The sequence below is a fragment of the Hirsutella rhossiliensis genome (assembly GCF_020360975.1).
Source record: "Hirsutella rhossiliensis strain HR02 chromosome Unknown scaffold00008, whole genome shotgun sequence".
Classification (NCBI taxonomy): domain Eukaryota; kingdom Fungi; phylum Ascomycota; class Sordariomycetes; order Hypocreales; family Ophiocordycipitaceae; genus Hirsutella; species Hirsutella rhossiliensis.
In genome coordinates this window covers 930844-953861 of record NW_025408674.1, presented here as the reverse complement: position 1 = coordinate 953861, position 23018 = coordinate 930844, and the positions used below count along the sequence as shown (strand labels likewise).

The window sequence follows — 23018 nt, the reverse complement described above, 5'->3', positions numbered from 1 at the left end:
CTCTTCGTGAGATTTGCATCCTCCACTTTCGACTTCAACACTCAGCAAGCCCCACAAACGTTTTACTCTTGCCTACTCTTCGACCTCCATTTTCGCCGTTGACAGGCCTGCTAAAGGCCAATTTCTCCAAGTGTTCAGCATCCTATTCTCAGCAGCTAAAGCCCGGTCTCTCGATGAGAGGCTATATATGATGTTAATATTATGCACTCTGGTTTGCCAGTATTGTCATTTATCCGTATCTAGTCTTCCGGTTGTTATCGCGAATTCGATCGTAGCGCATACTGCTGATAGGTTCGGCTTCCATTGGTCGCCATCTGACATCGACTTCCGTCTTAGGTAGATTTCCCATCTTGGTTTGATTTCACTTCATTATGCTTTCCCTTTCGGAGATCCATGTCGTACATCGAAAGAGGTTGGCATGACAATAACGTCGAGTTCCCTGATATCCGCTCACGCTGTGAGACCAACTAACTCGCCATTTTAAGCGACAGAGCTATCCCATAGAAGGTGAAGGAAGTGGTATATTGGGCTCAGCGAAGGTTATAGATATTCCCCATCGAGGCAACGCATTCTAACGAGCTCCTTCCCGTAAAATGCGACTTGCTTTCATCACCCAGACTCCAACAGGCTCTGCCTCGAGACTCAACCGATGGTCTCTCGTATCTCTGGTACGACTCTAGTACGAGAATGGTGTCTGTATTCTCCTAGCAGATATGCAGAAAAGCGGCATCCTTCTGCTGCTTTAGGCACATCGCGCTGGATATATTCTCAACTCTCGGGGCGTCGTGTTTCAGTGTCTCTGGCGGTGAGTGCATGTCACGCGCTAGGAGAAGGAATACCTCCGAGATGTCTCGGAGTAGGCCGTCAGGAAACGGAGGATGCTATCATATAAGAAGGGTGCCTATTCTCGGGATTTTATGGGATCTTGTCACGGGCTGTGCCCGGCTGGTGGACCCGGTTGTACCGGGTCCGGTGGGTCGTGCTCCGGTGGCAACACCGGCCCCGCTCCGCGGACCCAGAAGCTGCGAGAACATTCCGAGAAGGGCAATATAAGCTCGCACTCGAGGCTACGCCTCGAGTTCAGCTTCTTTTCCTCCTTAGCTCTAGATAGACAACACCTAGGCACCTGCTTGTTGAATAAACTCCGGGCCAGCCTTTCACAGATCTTCAGAGATCAATGAATTAAGTGATTGACCCTCGTTCTTCACTCTCTGTTTAGTTGTGTGCGCCTTACAGTGCAGGCCCGGATGCTTTCCTGGCGAGATGAACACGTAGGAAAGAGCCGACGCTAAAAGACCGCTACTACCGCAGCAGGTATGGTCTGCCACCAGGCAGGGTTATGGCCATCCTCCCGCCACCAATGATCCTTAGGAGACCGCACCCCAAATCCTCGAAACAGGAGACGGGAACAGCCTGCTTCACCCACAACCCCGTGGATGCGACATCATCGAAGTATAGCATTACCGTCAGATGCAGCCAGAGCACCGTGAACACCAAGTTGGCACCCCTTCGCAGCCGTTCTGGCAGTGGTGGGAGACGTGGCCGCAGCAGCTCGCCAGCGGCACGCTGAATAACGATGCCTACTGCTTGGAGGAGGAAAAATTGTAGAGGTTGCCACGGCTTGGTGTTGGCTACGGACGAAAGACTGCCCGATGCGTGGAGCAAGCCCGACTGGAGAAACGACACAAGCAGAGACATCGCCTCCGCCGCCGGCGTACCCGCCTCGATGTAGCCCTCTCTGATCAGAAACGTTGCCGGGGCGAGGAATGGGACCCGGAATGTCTGATGCCAGAACGCGCCCCACCAGCCGGAGAGGCCGCGATCGAGGATCTGGGAAAGGGACCCAAACGTCGATGAGTGCATCCATAATCCGCCTCGAGAGGAAATAGCGTCGTTAGCGTCAATACCCCGCCAGATCGATGAGGCTATACCCGTATGAGATATGGCTCAAGCAGATTATTAGCGATACGATTTCCCGATAACCGAAGAGGAGCCACGGCCGCAAGCCCTGAAAGGATAGTAGGAGCTGCTGAGAGTGATCCGGACCGACAGCGAAGTACGGATCCTTTTCTGTCAGGATAAACGTGAGATCTAGCAGTACGTAGGAGCCGATGATGGTCTTTAACTTGGTATAGACAAACTCAGTCTCAGAGGTAGAGCGCTGCAAACCGCTCTTGGTTATTCGCGGCATGGACTCCATGGCGACCCTTTCCCGTCCTGGACATGCTGGGGATATATGGCCGCGGAATAGAAGAGATGGACCAGTTCCAACCTAGAGCCTGTTAACTACGACCACCAAATACCCCCCGCGAATCTTCACTGGCAGTGTGCTTGCAATCAGGGGCGATCCTACCTGAACCTCGGGGGGTCAACATGAGATCTATGACCCAGCCAAGCCTCTCCAGGAACGGCCCATCCTCAGGGAAGCGTTGCCAGACGTAATCGAACTCATCTCCTCCCTTTCCTTCAAGACGTGGACAGGGGATTGCCACGCCATTCTGCTTGGGTAGCCTCTTCTGTTGAGTGCCATTCGGTTGGTGCGCGTTACTGGAACTATTGGCGCTGTCCTCCGCATCGCTGGCCCAGCCCTTTCGCTTTTCCGTTCGTCTCGACAACTTTAGAACCCTGGCCGCATCAAACTGCGGCCGCGACCAGATCAAGAAGTTCATGCATATCATAGTCCCCCACGTGCCCATTGTGGCGGAAAAAATAGAGTAAGCCACGGCGGTGCTGCCTGGTTGGAACAAGTTGCGAACATTGATGGCGGCCACGGCTGCCGCCACCAACCATCGTGTCTGGTATAGCCGGGGCCGCCGAGTGTGTGGGATGGTTAACCAAAGTGTCGGCAAGATGAAAATGGCCAGGTAATAGTGCGGAATGTCAAGCAGTCGGCTTCGTCCCTCGGGCACGGCCTCTATAGGAGAGGACCGGCTCACGGCAAGTGTTGATTGGGTTACCGGGTCCATCGTGGCGGATTTTCCCTAATATTGTTGTTGAGGTGACAAGGGAAAGTTGATGGCACTTGCCAAAAGATGGAGGTGAAGGAACGTTGATCCTTGTCAAAATTAAACGGAAAGATGCCATGCATGCGCGAGCCATAGAGAGAGAGAGTCTCTCCTCTCTAAACACCGCCCAAGCCAGGCGGGCGAGGGTCAGTTATATGTCACAAAAGCACAACCGTGCCCAAGTGGGTCGGAATGCCTCCTCGACTGCGACGGACGGAATATGGCTTGACAAATCTATCAATTACCTATGAGTGTGGCCTTGCCTCCAGCTATGTATGCAAGAGGCACGCAGCGGGCCGTCCGACTGATGCAGTGCGTGCATGCAGCGCCCTGGAAATGGAAAGAACTCCCGAGACATGGCGCAACAAATTTCAGCTAATGAGACATGTAAGGTATAGCTTCTCCAAAAAAAGGAAACCACTCTTGCAAGCCAATGCTGATTCCTGCCTGCCTCGAACCTCAAGGCTCCTTTGGCGCAGCCGCGCAGACTGGCCACGTCTCCGGTATTTGTAGACCGGCCATACCTGAATTCCCTTCGCACTTGTCACACATTTGCCCACCTCTTCCCGCATTACCGACGATGGTTTCACTGAGTATCGCGCTCCCGGCAGCCCTAATGCTGGTATGCACGCAATCCAGGCCGCGATTCCGAGCAATCTAACTGATGGCCAGGGTTTTGTGTACTGGACAGGCTGGTGTATATATGCCTTGTTCTATCACCCGGCCGCCAAGTTTCCAGGCCCGAGGCTGGCTGCTATCTCAGAGGTGAAACGCCACCGAAATATCCAGCACTTGGGACTGCTAGCATATTAACAGTGCAAAACAGCTTTGGATCATTTGGACACTATTCAGTGGCCGGTCAGCTCTTGTAATTCAAGATCTGCATCGGAAATACGGTATGTCTGACTAACTTTTCGGCTGCACGTATGGTCGACCATTGATCCGTTCGTCAAAGCTAAAGCATTCATCAATAGGCCCTATTGTCCGCATTTCTCCAAACGAACTGTCTTTTGACTCCGCCGGCGCTTTTCGAACCATCAATTCAAGCCTATTCGTAAAGAGCAGCTTTTACGAGCACTTTGGCAAAGCATCTCCAGTGGGGCATATACGGGATAAAGAACAACACGCCATCGCTCGTAAGAGGCTGGCTCCCGGATTCAGTACCTCAGCTCTCAGATCTCAGGAGAACGTGATCCATAGCCTTGTGGACCTATTCATCGACCAGCTTCGCGGGCGCAGTGAGAAGGATGACGGTGGGATTTTGATGGGCGAGGCTTTCACTTGGCTGACTTTCGACATTATTGGTACGCTGCTGCCTCCACTCCACGTTTGAATCGCTCAAGTATAGAGTGCTTATTACTTCCCTTCAGGAGAGCTGGCATTTGGCGACTCATTCAATGCGGTCCAAGATTGGAAGTCGAGCTTCTGGGTTTCCTTGCTCCTTGATCCCAAATGGCTTTTCGTATTCCTGGTCGACGGGTTGCGAGCCAGGTCCCCTGTTGTCTCGCTGTTGCTCCCTTTCATGCTCCCGAGGAATGCCGGGAAGATGTTCGCGCAGCACACGGCGCTCACCAAGCAAAAGTGCTCCAGCGGATGGAGACAGGTAACTCACACAGCAGGAAGACTTCTTTGCAAACATCCTCCGCAGTGGAGAATTCTCGCAGGGCTACCTCGTAGCAGAAGGAGATTTCTGACGGTGGCTGGAGGGAGACAACAGCGACGATAATGACTGCTGTCCTTTACTATCTCCATGCAAACCCTGGATACCGCGCGAAACTGAAAGAGGAGATACGGAGTTCATTCAGCTCATATGACGACATCACTGGGACAAGCACGTCATCGCTGTGCCTCCTCCAAGCGATAATCGAAGAGACCCTTCGCATGTATCCCCCAGTGGCAATGGGTCTACCAAGAATTTCCCCGGGAGCAGTCATTGAGGGCGAATACATCCCTCAAGGCGTCGTAGTCGGAACGCACCTCTTCAGTGCATCACGAAACCCGGCAACATATCCGTCACCCCAGCAGTTTCGGCCCGAGCGTTGGTTGGAAGAGCCATCGCTCCAAGGCAAAATGGGCCGCCACCGATGCTTGCTTTCAGTGGAGGAGCTTACCAGTGCTTGGGTAAAGCTATGGCGTACTTGGAGATGCGGATTACCTTGGCTAAACTCCTCTTCTCCTTCGACGTCGAGGTGGTCAATGACCCAGGTGACCTCCTACAAGACAGCAAGTACTATGTACTATGGGTTAAGCCGGACATCAAAGTGAAACTCTATCCAGTTTCCTGATGGACGAATCCATATCGCTGATGACGGCTAAAGGAGCCTCCAAGCGCCAAGGAAGCCGATTCGTGTTGGATGGAAGACGACCTCTGGGACAGCTTGGAAGTAGCTCGAAAGATGATAAAAGGACACCAGTATATTAATGATTCGTCTCTTGGGATTGAAACGGGAAAAATAAAGATCAATGATGGAATCATGGGCCCCTCCGATCTACACCCCCGGGTTCGTTGTGCCATAGCCGCCCCATATTTGTACCGATACTATCTGTTGGCTGGCTCCGACGTTGTGACAATACAATATATATGAGGACATTCATATTAGAAATGTATGGTTACTTGACATACAACAATAACAGTCCAATTCTTGTCGTTACTGTCCGGTGTCGGGCTCCTCATAGGCAGTTTGCCCCATCCATCGACGAAGGGGAGGTAGCTCGGACTTTTTGTAGGAACCGGGGCTGGCTCTAGAACCCTTTTTCCATACAAATTAGGTCCGGTAATGTTTCCCGCCACCGTTGAGTGACACGTTCCTTTTTAAGGTTGGACCCAACTACCGTTTTCCTTCGAATAGCAGCATCAACACCACCGACTCATCCTCGACTCCAATAATGCATGCATCCACACAACCGTGAAACTCTGCTATTCGTACCATAGTAGCGTCGGGAGTGTCAAGAGGAAATGAGAGATGCCATGCATATGACGGTTATAGAGAGTCTATTGGCCTTGACCACTGCCCAAGTCAAGGGGACGAAGGTCCCAGTTATATACACAAGAACGGTGCCCATGTGGGTCGAGACACCTCCTCGACTGGGGCGGAATGTCGTTTGACAGGGAGGCCGCAGTCTGGCGACCTGGTTGATACTTGATAGGCTTGGATGCCAACAAAAATTGCATCACAAGGGCCGCCATAGGGGCCAAACATGGTCCATGAAATTATATGGCGCTATGCAACGAAGCAGTGAAGTAACTTACAGATGGGCTCTACTCGGGGGGTTGAGGAGAGGGGGGGCCTAAGTCCCTTAGTCAACCCCCCGAGTACGTTCTGTGTTCGTTTTGTCTTCGTATTGTACAAGTCGCTACCAACTGGTGCGAAAACGTGGCCTTGCCCGGCTCCCCGCTGCTGTCGCGAAGCACGTCTGAGATCTTGAGCTCGGGGTGACCATAAGGGGTATACAGCTAAGGGCCCCGACAGGCTAGACAGAGAGGCAGCCTGCAGAGAGTTCTGAGGCTGCAGAAGGCTATTAGGAGACCGCATTAGGCAGCCACATAGGCTGTAGAGAGACTGCATATACGGGGGAAGCTGAAAGAGCCCTCGGCGACTAGGGAAAGTCAGTATGCAAAGGGGGGGGCTGGGGAAAGGAGCCCAGCCTCCTAGATATTGTACCTATACAACTGAAAAGGGGATATCAATAGGGAACCAAGGGATATAAATAGGGAGCCTAGAAGAGGGCATTGCAAGAGGGACAGACACGACGGAATACAACAAAAACACACCTATTATTAAAACAATCAATGCCCACTTGCATGCTCTCTTCGTGAGAGCTGCTGCTAGAATTTTGCACAACATTGTCTCGGATTCCCAGGAGTCGTAGCTACAAGGGCGGACAGGGCTGGGTTGAGGATGTATACGAAATACGAAAGCACCACGTCGTGAAAGCTGAAAATACGAAAAGAAACAGCGTGGCTGGGACTCCCGGAGTCATGGGTTTGTGAGACACCACTTTAGTAGGTGAGTCAAAGCGAATTCCCTTAAAGTGCGGGCGGGCGGGCTATCTTGTCTCAAGATTTGATGAGCTAGCGTAGCAGACCGGGGCTTTGTCGGAAATTATCTTGATGGCCAAGGAACTTGTATGCTCTTGCCCCAGATGACGAGCAGCATCAAATCATGTGACGGGTGCCAGTGACCTGTCCATTATAACGAGCCGTATACATATATAACGTTAGTGAGCACTTCATATTTCCGCCCCAACGTGTGCCGCGCGAGTTGCCCCTGTAACCTTTCCCACCATGCATCAGCAAATAGCCCTGCCAGATACCTTGGCACTTTGGCCATGGCAATCGCGGCGTCAGAACCCTTTTTTATGATGAAGTAAGCGAGCAGTCCGCAGCATGGTTTGCAAACTTCGGGACCCTGGGGCAGAAGGCGCAGCGCATTTTTTGCGACGAATAAGTTCGGTGAGATCGGCTACCTGCCCGAGAAGGCAGCTGAGAAGCATTCTGGGCCTGACCGTGCTGCTTTGCCTCCAGGTCTGCTTGCAGGGCTGGCCTATCCGGATCTCGATAAAGGTCGGCTGAGTCTGGATCCGAGACTCCGAGTCCCCATTACCTTGGTGCGAGTAAATGCTGACGCCTGCGAAAAATTATAGAGCGCTTCCGCACGAGCTGCGACCTCATGAACATCTTTTTCGTCCTCGACGACCTCACCGACGTGGCGACTGCATCCGAGGTGCGGGAGATGAGCAACGCCGTGGTGGATGCTCTCCGCAATGCGGATAAGCCCAGGGCGCATGATGAATGGGTAGGTGGGGAGATCGCACGACAGTAAGTCTTGCTGTCCCGGCCGAACGTATAATTTGGTTTACGAATTCAAGCGAGCTGAACTTCGTCTCTCGAACAGGTTTTGGATCCTCGCCAGAAAGTCAGTGACTCTGTCATCACAGGAACGATTTATCGAGGCCTTCGATGGCTGGCTGCAGGGCTCGCCGCGCAAGCAGAGGACCGCGACAAGCCCCGTCTGCGGGATATAAATAGCTACTTCGCCCTTCGCCGGGTCACCGTCGGCCTCAAGCCATCCTTGATGATTTTTGAGTTTGGAATGGAACTCCCCCGTGAGGTTTTGCAGCACCCAACCATAGAGAAGCTGTCACTGTTGTGTACCGACCTGATACTTATTGATAATGTAAGCACTGTCTCCAGAACGAGGAGGGCTATCCATGATTACTTGTTCTTAATCTCGATGTTTTATTGACCCGCAACTCTTAAGGACATGGCGTCCTACAACAAGGAACAGGCATGTGGAGACGACAAGCACAACATCGTTGCGATTGCCATGGACCAGCTCCACTTGGATGTCCAGGGCGCGATGAACTGGGCCGCCGACTACCACGCCGCGACCGTACGGCAGTTTAGGGAAGTGTACGAGACCATCCCCCGCTGGGGGGGCCAGGTTGATCTGGACATTGAAACCTACGTGGACGGGATGGGAAACTGGGTTCGCGCCAACGTCCAGTGGAGCTTCGAGTCGGAACGATACTTTGGGAACAAGAGCGGCAGGGTCATGACGACACGGAGAATGTCGCTATTGCCTAGAACGCGGCCCGAGGATGTTGGGCTCAGTGAAATATGCGCCGTCAAGGGATAAGTTGAACGGGACCGTACAGGCCTTAAGGAACCGACTAGAGTTGGAGTGTGGGTTAGATGGCGTGGGGCGATCAGTGCAATTCCATAATCAGTTGTGTCGACAGCTTGCTCTTCATCGGTCCCGTTGACCGTCGGGATTTGTTTGTATATGGCCGAAGTCTGGTAGATGAATTGGCAGGTGCCACAGTAGTAAGTGGTATCCGAGGGCCTGCGATGAGGAGTGAAATCCAGTTCCACTTCTTCGTCCTGATTATCTGAGGTAAAAAAAAAGGCCAAAAAGCATTTCTCATGCCATCCGCCAGTTCCCCATCTCACCGCCAGAGACAAACCCGCTATTCTCTAGAGCTCGCTGATAGTATCATCGTAGGCAGCTACGAGGGGCTTGTAAAGTTGGTCTGAATCCCCTACAGGGGTTCCAAAGTTAAGCCTCGCTGTGTCTCCAAACATTATCGATCTGATCCTCAAACAGAGCGGCTTGACAACATCCAACGACTCTGGAAACTCGCCCATAATCTCTTCAAGCCTATTGACGGTCATATCGCCTTCTTTAGCAGCCGCAATATACTTGAAGCTGCCGACTTCCCATCTCCGAAGAAGACTCTCCTTAGGGGGCCTCTCTCCACGGCTAAACTGCTTCTTGGTCCATGATTCACGCACACACATCCAAATCAGGACGTAGAAGAACGACTCCAGATCGTGTCGGTAGGTGTGATCGGCCTCGCGCAGCACCTCGACCGCCATAAACTGCATCGTGCCGGTCTGGTGCCGCGCTCCGCTCGGGCCACTGTCTCTCACTTTGGCCAGGTCAAGGTCGATGAGCATGCCCTTGAAGCCATCCGCCAGTTCAGGTTTCGTAATAATGATATTGTTTGAAGAGACGTCGCGGTGGAGAATCTTGCCGGTCACATACAGAGATTGGTGTGCCCTGATCGCATCTCGCATCGACTGGAGCAGTTCCTTGATCGTCTTGAAATCGCTGATGACACGGCCGGCTGGTGAGACGACGAGGCACGAATAGATCCTGTTCTCAAATGGATCCTCGCCCGTAGAAGTACACAAGCTTGGTTTGGTCTTGCCGATCGACAGCTGCTCCTTGATTTCCTTAGCCAGCTTCGGTTTCTGGCTGTTGGACCGCCGCCTCTTGGATCCAGAGGTGTTGTCAGATGTGTTGTCAGAGGATGATTTTCGCTTGCGACTTGCTGTGCTCGTGCTTCCTACGGCCGATGGTAGATCCCTGAAATAAACGTCTTCATCCCGAAACGGGTGAGGTTTTGGAAACTCCAGTCCCTTCCGCATGTCTGCAATGTTGGTGATTTGACGGTGCGCCACCACTCTCGCCACCCCCTTGACACCCTTCTCTCCTGCCAGCTTGAGATGGTCCACCTCGGGTTTCCGCTTATCTGATGCCCAGGAGAACTTAGCAACATGCCCGTTCCGGGTGCAGTAGCACGTAGTCCCGCGACACACGATAGCGCGCTGTCTGACTATCAGCTCCTCCAGCATGACTCTTGTTTCGTTGCCGTTTGTGTCCTCCAAAGTGGCATGGCGATGGCCCCCCTCTCGCTCGATGAACGTGTCCAGGCCCATCGCATCGTCACTCATCGTAGCATATCCAACAAGAGCTCGCGCGAACTTGTCTGGCTCGTCGTGAATATCGAATAACCCTGAGCTATACGGCCCGGACCGATCGAAGACCCAGAGCTCCATCTTGGAAGAGCTGAGGGAGAACGCGTGGACGAAACGGCGCGTTGGCTGGTCGGCAAAGACACCCCGTACATAGCGAGTAAGTTGGAGGAGATCCGCCTTGAACCGGCTCGCGTCGTATGACTTCTTTTGCTCTCCAACGACAAGAACGTCCTTGTATGTAAAGGTGCTGTTAGCTTCCCTGTCTGGCATCTGAAAGAAGATATCCATCTGGCCTTTCCGTTCCTTGAACTGGTTAGCGGTTCGGGTGGTGTATAACTTGTGGGGTGCATCAGTCAAGAAGCGTTCTTCAAGCGCACAGAGCCATGTCCAGACCGGTTTTTCATCGGGAGTGGACGGAAAGTTCGTCCACTTCTTTCCATCGTGCGCCACGATCATCCTATTAAGCATCTCTTTCTGTTCGTTGCGCCAGCTCTTGGAGTCGAAAAAACTTGTCGCAGAATCCCCCCACATTGCGAAAGGTGCAGTCTTTTATCTCGAAGAAGAGCTCCCCTTTCGACAATGTCGCGCGTTTCGCTATCGGCAAGTCGGCTCGAGCTGGTCTTGACGGGTGTTCCCTTGTAGGTTGGGACGATGCTGGATGGAGGAGGAGTGAGGGAGTTGAGGGTGTCGATGAGACTGAGGACGGCATCCCAAATGTTGACGTCAGGAGCATTGTCCACGACAGAGGAAATGAGAGGGCGGAATGGCTCAAGAGTCATCCCGCCTCCTCGAACACGCTGCTGTATTGAGAAGAGCCTTGTAGCCACATTGCCGCTTGCGTCTGGAGAAGGGAGGCGGAATGCCGCCGTAGAGCTAACCAACGCCCCGACGAGACTTGCAATCTCATCCCACAGTAATTGGTCGCTTTGGTCGCAATCGCCTAGCTTGATCCGGAAACGATCTAAGGTATCATTGAGCGGGTTCTCTGAGATGATGCTGATCTGTTGCTTTGAAAGGGTCATTCTGGGTTTGAACAGTGAGCATGGGCTGATTGATTGTTGGTAGAGGAAAAACGAGAAACCGAGGAGAGGTAAACAAGTAACTAGAATCAAAAGACGCGACTGGTCACGTGCGCGTCGCGCAGCTTCCCTGAAACCATGTGTCTCCACACCATGTATCTCCACTAACCGGTTGGGCGTCACGGTACCCCGTCCCACACGGAGGCTTCAGCTCCGGGAGTATCACTTTGACGAAGCTTGACCGTACGGTCGCGGAAAGTTGAGCTGTAAGAAGTTTTCACCTCAGAGCACGGTCGTACCGTTCCTGCCCATCAATCGTGATGTTCCGTCTTTTTGAGGCAATTACGCATCGGCCGCAATCTGGTCGCAGATGACCAGCTGGACATGGTCGTATCCAAGGAAAGTCCAAGTATCGGGGATGACGATGAATATATAGTTTCGCTTAAACCATGGGGCATAAATTGTGATACCTGTCAAACGACATTCCGCCCCAGTCGAGGAGGTGTCTCGACCCACATGGGCACCGTTCTTGTGTATATAACTGGGACCTTCGTCCCCTTGACTTGGGCAGTGGTTAAGGATAATAGACTCTCTATAACCGTTATATGCATGGCATCTCTCATTTCCTTTTGACAATACCAATGCATCCGTTACCTGAGGTCGTCAGTAACATTTTGTCGTCGTGCACGGACCAAGTATGTATGTATGTATGTGTATTTCACCCGGAGGATTTCTCCTATAGGGCCTAGACGTAAAAGCTACTGACATTTCAATACATTAATGCGTAACACCTTAAGCCCCACGGACGGACCAAGTATGTATGTATGTGTATTTCACCCGGAGGATTTCTCCTATAGGGCCTAGACGTAAAAGCTACTGACATTTCAATACATTAATGCGTAACACCTTAAGCCCCACGGGTCAGCATACGCTACACCAACCTCGCCGCTACTCGCTCCGTGACAGGCCTGCTTGAAGGCCAATTTCTCCAAGTGTCCAGCGTCCTACCTTCAGCAGCTGAAGCGCGGTCTGTCGAAATCCGAAGTCGAATACCTGTGTGTTAGTATTGTTGAAGGTTAGTGCCATAATCGATCCTAAGTGGATTCTCACTTCCGCTGCTTAGCCCGAAGGGCCAGACGCTGCCTGCGTCTCATCCCCAGGGTTCCGCGCCCGACAGTTCCGGCTGTACGATTCGTGTGGTCCACCGCAGGGCACGCACTTTGGCACTGTCTCCTTGCATTCTCTGTGGTGATGTTCTGCTTTCGCGCATCTGCCACATCTTTGCGGCTTCTTGCATGAAAACGCCTTGTGTCCCATCTCTTGACAGTTGAAGCACTGAATCGGTCCTACGCGGCGTTCAAAACATTGGTGCAGGCGGACTCTCCCGCAACATCGAACCACACGCCGTCCAGAAGTCTTTGCGCGTCACTCTCTTTAGTGACATAGATCACCATTGACCCGTACGCTTTGGCTTTCTCTCTGTTGCTAAGCCAGGTGATCTTGGCAATCGTGACGTAATTCTCGGCTCCGAGCGCCTCAGCTGCGCCCGGCAGAACGTTGCCTTCGGCGTCCAGCACTGCGGTACGCTTGGTGTTGTCGACTTTGACAGGGTAAAGCTGATCTCTCAGTACCCTGGCTCCCGAAGTTACCGTCTTCTGCGCTGCTTCCTTGACCTGCTTCAACTCGGTTTGGTCTCTGCATAAAATTTTGATCCGGTCGGGGTTTCGAGCGTCTGTCACGACCGCTGCGCATTTCCAAGTCTCCTGCCTCTGACTCTTTCTCATGTCGCTCTCTATGGCCTTTCGGATGTTGCCGATCTGCGTCTGGCACCTGTTCGCTTCTTCGACTCGTGATGTGTCCACCGTACAGTAGAGACTATCGCTGACGGCTGTTCGTGCCGATTTAGCTGCTGGTACGGTGCCCCGGTTCCTTGTCTGGATCGTCGGCGATGACCCTGCAGCGCTCGCATACGACATCTGCGGACTGCTCTGCAGAGAAGATGCGGGCGTAGCCAGGGTCTCTAACTGCGCTCGGATGTGACGAAGCTCATCTCTCATCTCTTTCCCTTGTTGATCCATTTCCTGGATCATCTGCTGTTGCTTGGATATGATCTCGTTTTGCGCATCTATCGCTCGGCTGAGCTTTTGCGTTTCTTGACGTGACTCGCTCAAGAGTTCGAGAACTTTCTGGAGCATGGCTCGGCCTTCGTTCGCGCCACTGCTGCTGCTGGCAACTTTGCGCCGCTCAGTCGCGTCACTGATGGCGACATCGTCCGAGGCAATGCGCGTTGCAAGCCTAGTTGCGCGTGTTGTCTTCTCCGCCAGATCGTCGGGCTGTCGCGCGGCTTCTCGAATTTTGGTGCTTGGCCTCACGACGCGTGTCGATCTTTTCGCGGGTGTCGACGCAGGCGACGCGCTTCGCCCCACCATGATCACGGCCTCAGCCGGCGTCTCCATGATGAGGCCCCTCAATGCCTAGCTGGCCGTTTTCTTGGTATTTGCAAAGGTGATGCACTCCGTCATCTATCACGTTCATCTTTGTGGAAAGGTGTATTGCAATACTTGCAATAAATGTGGGGCCGATACCGATTATCGATTGCAGGCCTTTCCATGTATGGAAAACCACCCTGGTCCCTCGTTAAGCGATATGCGACATCGAACAAAGCGCGCCTTCGACAGCTGATCCGAATGCTATACGACGTTAGTACGCAGACGAATAGAACTGTGCAGGAGAAGGTCGACGACCTAAAGCGACTTCGAGCTCAGATTAATAGCCAAGACAAGGACATTGTTATCCATGAACAGCTATTGATTTGCTTCTTGCAAATGAGCATGGACGACGCTTTTAACACTACGGTCGAGATCTTGAACGCCTCGACAGAGACGTTGACAATGGAAAAGGTGCAGAGCTCTCTGGAAAGCAAAGAGTTGGAGCTCGTCGATACGACAATCCGTCGCCAAGTTGTAGCGTATTTAGGAATCTGGTGTACCAGTCTACGCTTCACAGTCTTCGATGCTGCGCGAAATACATATCGTGTAATTTTTTCCGGCCCTTCCATAATCTGCAGATACTCCCCTCTCATGCTCTTTGAACTCTTCAAATAACAAAAATTCGAGATGCGAAATTACAGTATCACGCATCGAGGAGAGAATTAACTTACCAGTTGCTTGCCGTAGGTACATCTCAAGGCTTTGACCGTACCGTACTTGCGTTCTGGCGAAAGGTTTCTACCGCCCTGTCAAGATCAAGACGCTCATTCACGGTGCTGCCTAAAAGGCAGCAAGCAGTTCGTAATGCCATATTAGTGATGGATTCGAACCTTCTAGGTGACATCGTCATCTATGCTGCCTAGGTGGCGACATCGCCACTCAGCCCAAAATTCCAAGTATAAGAAGCCAACTTTTCACCATCACTTAGATAGAGAATCAAGAGTCTTTCGTTGCCCGATATACAGGGGATCTTCTTCCCGATCGTTGTTCAGTCATCCACACCAACCGTGCCCCTTGTTGTGTGACCCCTGTCTCTTACGATCTGTGACTGACTGACTCACTCTGTTCCGTCCCGCAGGTCCTAACGGCCATCAGGTGCACAGCCTCTGATGCAGCTTGGCGTCACTTGACCAATCATACGCGCAGCCCAGAGTTATTGATGTTCTAAGCTCCAGCTCTCATTGGTCAAAATTGCTTCTACTAAGAGGACAAGATGACGCCATCCAGACGTGCGCCGTCTCTCGAAACATGCATGAAGTTTGTGCAAAAGCCCCTGCCCGGCTGAATTCTGCCTCCTCCTGGTAAAAGACCAGCTCCAACGGAAATAATACCGTAGTGTACACTATGTTACATAGTAAGCCAGTCAGGACAATAAAGGAGCACTTCGGCGCTCATTAGCTCCACAGGAGTATGAATTACTCGCGCATGTCCACGACCGTTGCCCACCAGACTTACCTGAGCCTGCTTTTGCCCAATCTAGACGCTATATTCTTGGCTCGGCGGGCGGAGAGCCGGAAAAGCCTATGTCGCAGAAGAATCGAAAAATGTCTTAACCTTCTTCTGGGCGTAGTTCACAAGCACGTTTCAGATCAACAGACAGTGTTGGAGCCGCCAAAAGCGGCAATTCTGGAGGTTGGGGTAGGTAAATAGCCCCTTGCCGCACCTCGAACGTCATCATCGCGGTTTGTGCCCATGTACCTGGAAGTAGTGTCGCTGAAATGCGCCCAAAAAGGACGCTGTTTGGTGACGCAAGTTGTGGCCCCTGACCATTCTCTCGCATACGTCTCCGAGACCCCACATCTCCCACCCTCGCCTTAGGGCTGATATTTGAAGATTTTGAAGTCGAATCGGCCTCGGGACCCTTGAATTGAATGAAGCCGAATCGGGTAAGGTCTTCAAATTCGACGAATCAAAAATCAGGAGTCTTCATTCAATTCATTCATAAAAATTGTGAATGAATGGCGATATGGTCGAAACGTAAGGCGAAAAAATTATCACCCGCTTCGCGGCCAAGGGACATACAGGAGGAAAGGGTCAATACCCGAAGCCACCCACCAAGGGCCTCTTCCTGTTCTTCCTCGGCAGGCTCACATACACATCAATAAACAAGCTGCTTTGACCCCATCATTAAGGGTTTGCCCGCGCGGACACGGTAACTTCGAGTTCGGCCGCGCTTGTGATGACGCTCTGCGTATTTAAAAGTCTGTTGTGCGTGTTTCAGTTGGATTCCACCGTCCACACTCCACTGGCAAAATCCTAGTCCCGCGCCGCCCGCGTCTGGCGGGGCGTCGCTGGGAAATCGAGGCGAAGGACGGCAGTTAGGGCGTCCATATATTGTGGTATAACGACCTAACAGTGCCTGATACGCCACCGTTTCAGCAATCTTGCCACCCTATACGGAGTATTAAAAAACACCATGAAGCTCATGAACAGTGCCATTTTATAATGCACATGATTTAAATGTAGTGCCGCTCGAATGTTCTGGATTTTCTCGTTCGGATGATATAACCCTCGATAGTTACATGTCGTTAACATTTGCTCAAGAAATGCCACATCATCTTGAAGGCAATCAATGGATAGCCCATTTTTTGGTTGGAATACTACATTTCAAGCACATATTAAGCTCGGCAACCCATATTCTGGATATATAATATAATAATTATACCGCTGTACAGCCCCCAGCAAGCTGATTCGAAAAACGCGTTCAGATCCTCAACATCTCAATACTGCGCGAACAATTGGAAGTGACACGAATCGAGTCAGCTCGCGATTTGGAGGCTGTTAGGGACTTATCTACTCCTCGAGCCCAATATGACTGCTACTTGTTTGTCCATACAAATTAGCCGATCAGGAAGTACCCGAAAATCTGCATGATAAGGATATATTGTGCCAACTAGCCGCGTTCAGACGCGTTATTTCCGCTCAGTTGACCACCTGTTAATTCTACTGCTGTCGGAAAGACAGGGTCGTCAGCCCATCCACCTTTTGCCTGCGTGGCGCAACGGTCTTCGCGACAACTGCCACGACATTATTTTACCACGACCTCGCCTAATTCCTGCTTCGATATTCCGACAGCGGCTTCGGATCAGCCCCCGAATCAACGCCCTGACCGACGACCTATCCTACCCGTTCAACCCCGACTCCTTGACACTTTATTGTGGTTTATTTGGTGTCGTTCCGACTACCTGTGTCGCGTCCATTCTCGAGCCTTTCAGCCAAGATCAGGTAAAACTTCATTACTCTCCAATCTACCCTCCTTATTTAATTACCTTACGAGTGGATCGAACGTCCTCAATTCAACCCTCGGAATCCCGCGCGCGCGCGCGCTGATTCTAGCGCAACTCCGGCTCCTTCCTCTCCTCTTCCAACTGGCGAAGATACAATTGTCTGCGCGCCCCCGGGTCATCCTGACTGTGAGTCAGATGATGACATGCCCGACGCGGATACACCAGAGCCGCCATTGAACAGTAGTCATATGACGCTCGCAGAGAAAGCCGGACTTATCAAGAAGTGGGCCGACAACAAACAAAAGCATGTTCGCAAGAAGAGAGACAAGAACAGCCACGTCTATTGGTATATGCAGAGGAAGCTATAGACAGAAGCTTTTACTCAGAGGATAAGGATGGGCCGAAGATCTTCCAAGAGTTCCGGTGGACTTGTATAGAGTGCCTTCAAAATCCCAATACTCTTCGGAAGAGATTCCAGGTCCTCGAATCGAACCGCCGAGGGTTACCTCTGGCATGGGAGACCATTTAAAAATCCACGGTATTACGAAGGAATCTCACCACGCTCGAATTAATGGATACGGCCGCGCCATTGGTGGAGGAGATTATACAGAGGCAGACGCATGGAGCGGTCGACCTAGGCAGAGAGCAAGACTCACGGCAAAGGAGTCTATCCGCCGGTGGTTTGTAAAACACCGACAACCCTTCTCTGTTGTCGAGACTCCTGCTTTTCAAGAGATGTTCTTGGCTCACAACACAACATGTGTGTACAGGAGTCGTATAACGTTACGCAATCATATATATACAGACTTTGTCGAACGCAGGAGAAGCTGAAGATTGAGCTTGAGTACAATTGTGCCACCATCTCGTTCACCCTTGATATCTGGACAGCACCGAATCAGGTGCCCATTTTCGCCATTATTGCGCACTGGATTACACCGGAGTTTGAGGAGAGAGAAGTTATTGAGTTTATTGAGCTCAAAAGATCTCACACTGGCAAACAATTAGCTGAGATAGTTGAGAGGACGCTTGAGGAGCTCAGGCTCAAGCCTAAGCTTCTCGCCATTACGGGAGACAACGCCGGCAATAACGGCACGCTCTGTCAGTCTTTGTACGATTCTCTCAAGACCAAATTCGACGACAAGGTGAGCCCAATAGGGAGGCCCCGCATGCGCTTTCACGGCAGGAAGAGTTGGATCCGCTGTCTAGCTCATATTACCTCGCTCATTTGTGAGGGCGTCTTGCAAGATCTCAAAGCAGGCACAGCGAAGGAAGCCAAGAAGATGCTTGACAAGTGGGACGAAGAGAATAAAAGCAACAACTACACCATTCCGGGAGACTCTAGTCGAAGTGGGATTGCCAAAATCCGCCTCCTCAATCTCTGGATGTTGAGATCCGGGTCTAGGAGCAAGACTTCAAAAGCATGCCGCGCACACTACCGGAAGCCAACCTACGATGTCGACACTCGCTGGAATTCGGCCTACGACATGATTGACCAATTCCTCGAGCTTGAGGCAGAGTATACTGAGTTCGTTGATACTCACCCGCAAGTCAAGTGCCTCCTGCCCTTATCAGAAGAGATTGTCGCTCTCTATCAACTGTGGAAGGTTCTGAAGCCGTTTAAAGACCACACTCTGAAAGTCTCCGAAGTTATGCCGCCGATCTCACAAAGTCTCGATATCTATTGGGATTTGGAAGCTCTCCTTGATGATGTAGTCGAAGGAGTTGGCGACTTTACAGACCTTGATATGTCCATTCGAGACGCCTTCTCGAAGGGCAAAGCAAAACACGTTACTTATATGAAGAAGCTTGACGATCAAATGATGCTATTCGCAGCTCACATCCTGGATCCGCGTTATAAAACTCACCAATTGGAAATGATGATACCGGATCAATACTCTGAGATTATGGCTAAAGTCAAGAAGTATTTCAAAACGGAGTGGCCGGAGCTAGCAGCATTGAATGCCACAAACTCAACTATGAGCCAATCCAGGCCAGCTGAGCGTCCTCAAGGAGTCTCCATTGCGCAATGGAGAGCCATCCAAATGAAGAAGGCGAGGGAGGCGGAGACGGGCGCGGCGATCCCTATTTCGGAGCTTGAACGGTGGCTTGCAGCTCCTCGAATAGAGTTCGACGAGTCTATTGCAAAGTCTCCAGACTTCCTACTGAAGTGGTGGAAAGAACACAAGGTCGAGTGGCCACTTTTGGCTGCGGCGGCGCGTGATCTTCTCTCTGTCTCTGGCTCTGAAGTTGACGTGGAACGCCTCTTCAGCGGTTGTAGAGACGAATTCGGTATCCGCCGTCACGCCTTGAAGGCAGATACGGTGCGAGTACTAACACTTTTACGGAGTGCTTATACTCAGGAAGATAAGATCGATCAGGCGTTGATCAAGGCGGCCATGGAGTATGACATCCTGCCCTTTGCCAATAGTATTATTTGGAGACCAGACCACATTCCGGGCAAGCTGGAAGATGGTATGTATGGATATACCCTCATTATATATGTAGGTATATGCTAATCTGTGTTCAGGCGAGAATCCTCCTCAACCTCTTCCTCCCACCGAGGCTCCCACCAACCCCTACCCCAAACCTCCTGCATCCCAAGCCGATAAGTCTGCGATATCAACCCCCTGTCTAGATACAATGGAGGCTTCGGAGGATTGGGGCTCTAAGAGTGTAGCCGTGTACAGTGGCGGATTCGAACGCGTTGTACCGACGTATTTTGAGGATTCGGCAGAGCTTTGAAAGTGCTTATTTTCAGTCGATTTGCCTAGGACAGGCGGATCAGTATTTATGTAAGTTAATTTTTGTAGTATTCGGGATTATCGACTTCTTAGAAGGCTATAACTTAAAACTATATACTACTTATTGGCGTTTTGAGGCATCTTTGCAATCGCTCAGGTACACACCAAATTCACTTCGTTTAGGGGATCCCTTCAAACCATTCATGAATGGCCTGAATTGGCCCAAACCCAACTTGAATCGCGAAAATTGGAGCTTGAAGATTTTGAATCAAGATCCAAAAAATTCAATTCATTTGATTCATCCTTCATTCAAAATCTTCAAAATCTTCACCTTCGTCTATCACCCCTATCGACAGATTTAACGGCCTGACGGCCATGAAAGAGCAAATTCAGCCTGGTCAGCGCTTGTCCAAGAATCAGGAAGATAAATTGGCTTTCTGGATTCTTCGTCAGGAGTCTCTGGGATATGCTCCGTCCCACAATCAGACTCGCGCTTGCGTCATGGGCTTGTTAAGACATCAAGGCGAACAACCAAAATTAGGACGCAACTGGGTAGCCAGATTCATCGAGCGCCACCGAGGCCTTAAGACTAAGATCGGTAGACGTCAGGAAGCTAATAGGTTTGAATCCTTCACGCCTAAGGCGGTTCATTGGTACTTCGATATCAGGGAGGCCAGTACGGCTGGATTCGGCCTGAGAACATTGTTAACGTTGACGAAGGAGGCATCATGATCGGTTTTGGCAAGCCGCCATTTCTCTTTCTCTTTATTTTTGAAATTTGACTAACTAGACTCTCTTCGTTAGGGTTGGATAGCCTGGTGGTCAAGCGCGGACCCAAGGCGAAAGGCTCTTCTCAAGGGACCACAAACTCGAAATGGACTTCGTTTATCGAAGCTATCACTGCGGACGGCCGCTCCTTGACTCCTGGCATAATATTCAAGGAAAGGAACTCCAAAACAGTGGTTCCTTCATGAATTCAAGAAGATAGCGAACTGGCATTACATAACTTCACCAAACGGGTGGACTGATGACCACATTGGTGTTGAATGGCTTGAAAGGGTCTATTTGCCCCAGACCAAGCCTGCCGAGGAGTCTGATGCCAGATTAATCATTCTAGACGGCCACGGGAGCCATGCAACGGTACTGTCTTTGCTTACCTAGCCAAAGGTGGCTGCTAACCGAGCGAAGGACGAATGGATGGCTACATGCTTTTGAACAACGTTTACTGTTGCTACCTTCCAGCACACTGCTCTCACGGCCTCCAGCCATTGGACAATGGAGTATTCAACGCTTCCAAAGCTGCATATCGACGAGAGTTGGAAAAGTTCGCTTCCCTGACTGATTCTGCTCCGATGGATAAGGTCAATTTCATCAGAGCCTACGCCAAGGCTCGTGAAGTGGGAATGACGAAGAATATACTCTCCGGCTGGAGAGTTACTGGCAATGGCCAATTTCGCGAGCCAAAGCTCTACGGCACCCAGAAATCCAAGAGGATAGGCGGAATGACAGCCCAAAAAGGACTCCGGAGCCGGCGCCGTATTTTGGCTCGGATGATACACCAAAAACCAGCCGTCAGATTCGCGATCTTGGGCTAAACAAAACACCAAAGACACGGAGACGGTATAATGTGATAGCCAAAGGGTTTTAGACTCAACAACAGACGTTAATGGCGCATGCCACGAGAATTGCTGGCATGGAGGAGGAACTGGCACGCCTGAAGAGAGGGAAGAAGAGGAAGGCTATTCCGAATCCCAATAAACGTTTCATGACTCTGAGCGAGGCTCTAGCCTCTGGAGAGGCCAATCCGGAAAAAGGAAGCGAAAAGAAGCATGTTGTGGTGAACCATAGCTCTTCGGGGGAGTCAGGGCCAGAATCGGAGGCTGCTTCAGTTATTGAAGTCAGAGAAGAAACCATACTACCTCAGCGCACCACACGATCGGGAGGACGGCCAAAAGCCCTAAAATCCAATAGATACATCAATTGTAAATTTATACCAGGCAACCATTTGCAAATAACTTTTATTTTGGTCAAGTTGTGTGTAAGTGAAATAGTTAAGTTTTGGTGGTGGTTTTTTTTTTTTGCCTGGCGAAAGGGTGGGGTTGGCGAAAGGGTGGTGGTGCATGGTAGTATATAGTTTTAAGTTATAGCCTTCTAAGAAGTCGATAATCCCGAATACTACAAAAATTAACTTACATAAATACTGATCCGCCTGTCCTAGGCAAATCGACTGAAAATAAGCACTTTCAAAGCTCTGCCGAATCCTCAAAATACGTCGGTACAACGCGTTCGAATCCGCCACTGTACACGGCTACACTCTTAGAGCCCCAATCCTCCGAAGCCTCCATTGTATCTAGACAGGGGGTTGATATCGCAGACTTATCGGCTTGGGATGCAGGAGGTTTGGGGTAGGGGTTCAGTGGGAGCCTCGGTGGGAGGAAGAGGTTGAGGAGGATTCTCGCCTGAACACAGATTAGCATATACCTACATATATAATGAGGGTATATCCATACATACCATCTTCCAGCTTGCCCGGAATGTGGTCTGGTCTCCAAATAATACTATTGGCAAAGGGCAGGATGTCATACTCCATGGCCGCCTTGATCAACGCCTGATCGATCTTATCTTCCTGAGTATAAGCACTCCGTAAAAGTGTTAGTACTCGCACCGTATCTGCCTTCAAGGCGTGACGGCGGATACCGAATTCGTCTCTACAACCGCTGAAGAGGCGTTCCACGTCAACTTCAGAGCCAGAGACAGAGAGAAGATCACGCGCCGCCGCAGCCAAAAGTGGCCACTCGACCTTGTGTTCTTTCCACCACTTCAGTAGGAAGTCTGGAGACTTTGCAATAGACTCGTCGAACTCTATTCGAGGAGCTGCAAGCCACCGTTCAAGCTCCGAAATAGGGATCGCCGCGCCCGTCTCCGCCTCCCTCGCCTTCTTCATTTGGATGGCTCTCCATTGCGCAATGGAGACTCCTTGAGGACGCTCAGCTGGCCTGGATTGGCTCATAGTTGAGTTTGTGGCATTCAATGCTGCTAGCTCCGGCCACTCCGTTTTGAAATACTTCTTGACTTTAGCCATAATCTCAGAGTATTGATCCGGTATCATCATTTCCAATTGGTGAGTTTTATAACGCGGATCCAGGATGTGAGCTGCGAATAGCATCATTTGATCGTCAAGCTTCTTCATATAAGTAACGTGTTTTGCTTTGCCCTTCGAGAAGGCGTCTCGAATGGACATATCAAGGTCTGTAAAGTCGCCAACTCCTTCGA

At 51.1% G+C, this 23018-nt stretch overlaps 4 protein-coding genes across 4 annotated transcripts; 1 reads left to right on the top strand and 3 right to left on the bottom strand.

The window, feature by feature from the left end:
* Positions 1-1302: 1302 nt before the first annotated feature.
* On the bottom strand, positions 1303-2200 carry HRG_07380 (membrane bound o-acyl transferase family domain-containing protein; the record flags this gene model as incomplete). The annotated part of the gene is made up of 2 exons (XM_044865851.1): positions 1303-1874; positions 1984-2200. The coding sequence occupies 2 exons, from the start codon at positions 2198-2200 to the stop codon at positions 1303-1305; spliced, it is 789 nt and encodes a 262-aa protein (XP_044718815.1).
* A 5167-nt stretch (positions 2201-7367) lies between these two features.
* Positions 7368-8644, top strand: HRG_07379 (delta(6)-protoilludene synthase; the record flags this gene model as incomplete). Its single annotated transcript, XM_044865850.1, has 7 exons — positions 7368-7372; positions 7424-7458; positions 7531-7569; positions 7650-7824; positions 7901-7921; positions 8035-8182; positions 8267-8644. 7 exons carry the CDS (start codon positions 7368-7370, stop codon positions 8642-8644), a joined length of 801 nt encoding a protein of 266 aa, XP_044718814.1.
* A 338-nt stretch (positions 8645-8982) lies between these two features.
* HRG_07378 (kinase) lies at positions 8983-10557 on the bottom strand (the record flags this gene model as incomplete). Its single annotated transcript, XM_044865849.1, has 3 exons — positions 8983-9783; positions 9844-10043; positions 10242-10557. 3 exons carry the CDS (start codon positions 10555-10557, stop codon positions 8983-8985), a joined length of 1317 nt encoding a protein of 438 aa, XP_044718813.1.
* A 2077-nt stretch (positions 10558-12634) lies between these two features.
* Positions 12635-13744, bottom strand: HRG_07377 (reverse transcriptase; the record flags this gene model as incomplete). The annotated part of the gene is made up of 1 exon (XM_044865848.1): positions 12635-13744. The coding sequence occupies one exon, from the start codon at positions 13742-13744 to the stop codon at positions 12635-12637; it is 1110 nt and encodes a 369-aa protein (XP_044718812.1).
* Between the last annotated feature and the right edge of the window lie 9274 nt (positions 13745-23018).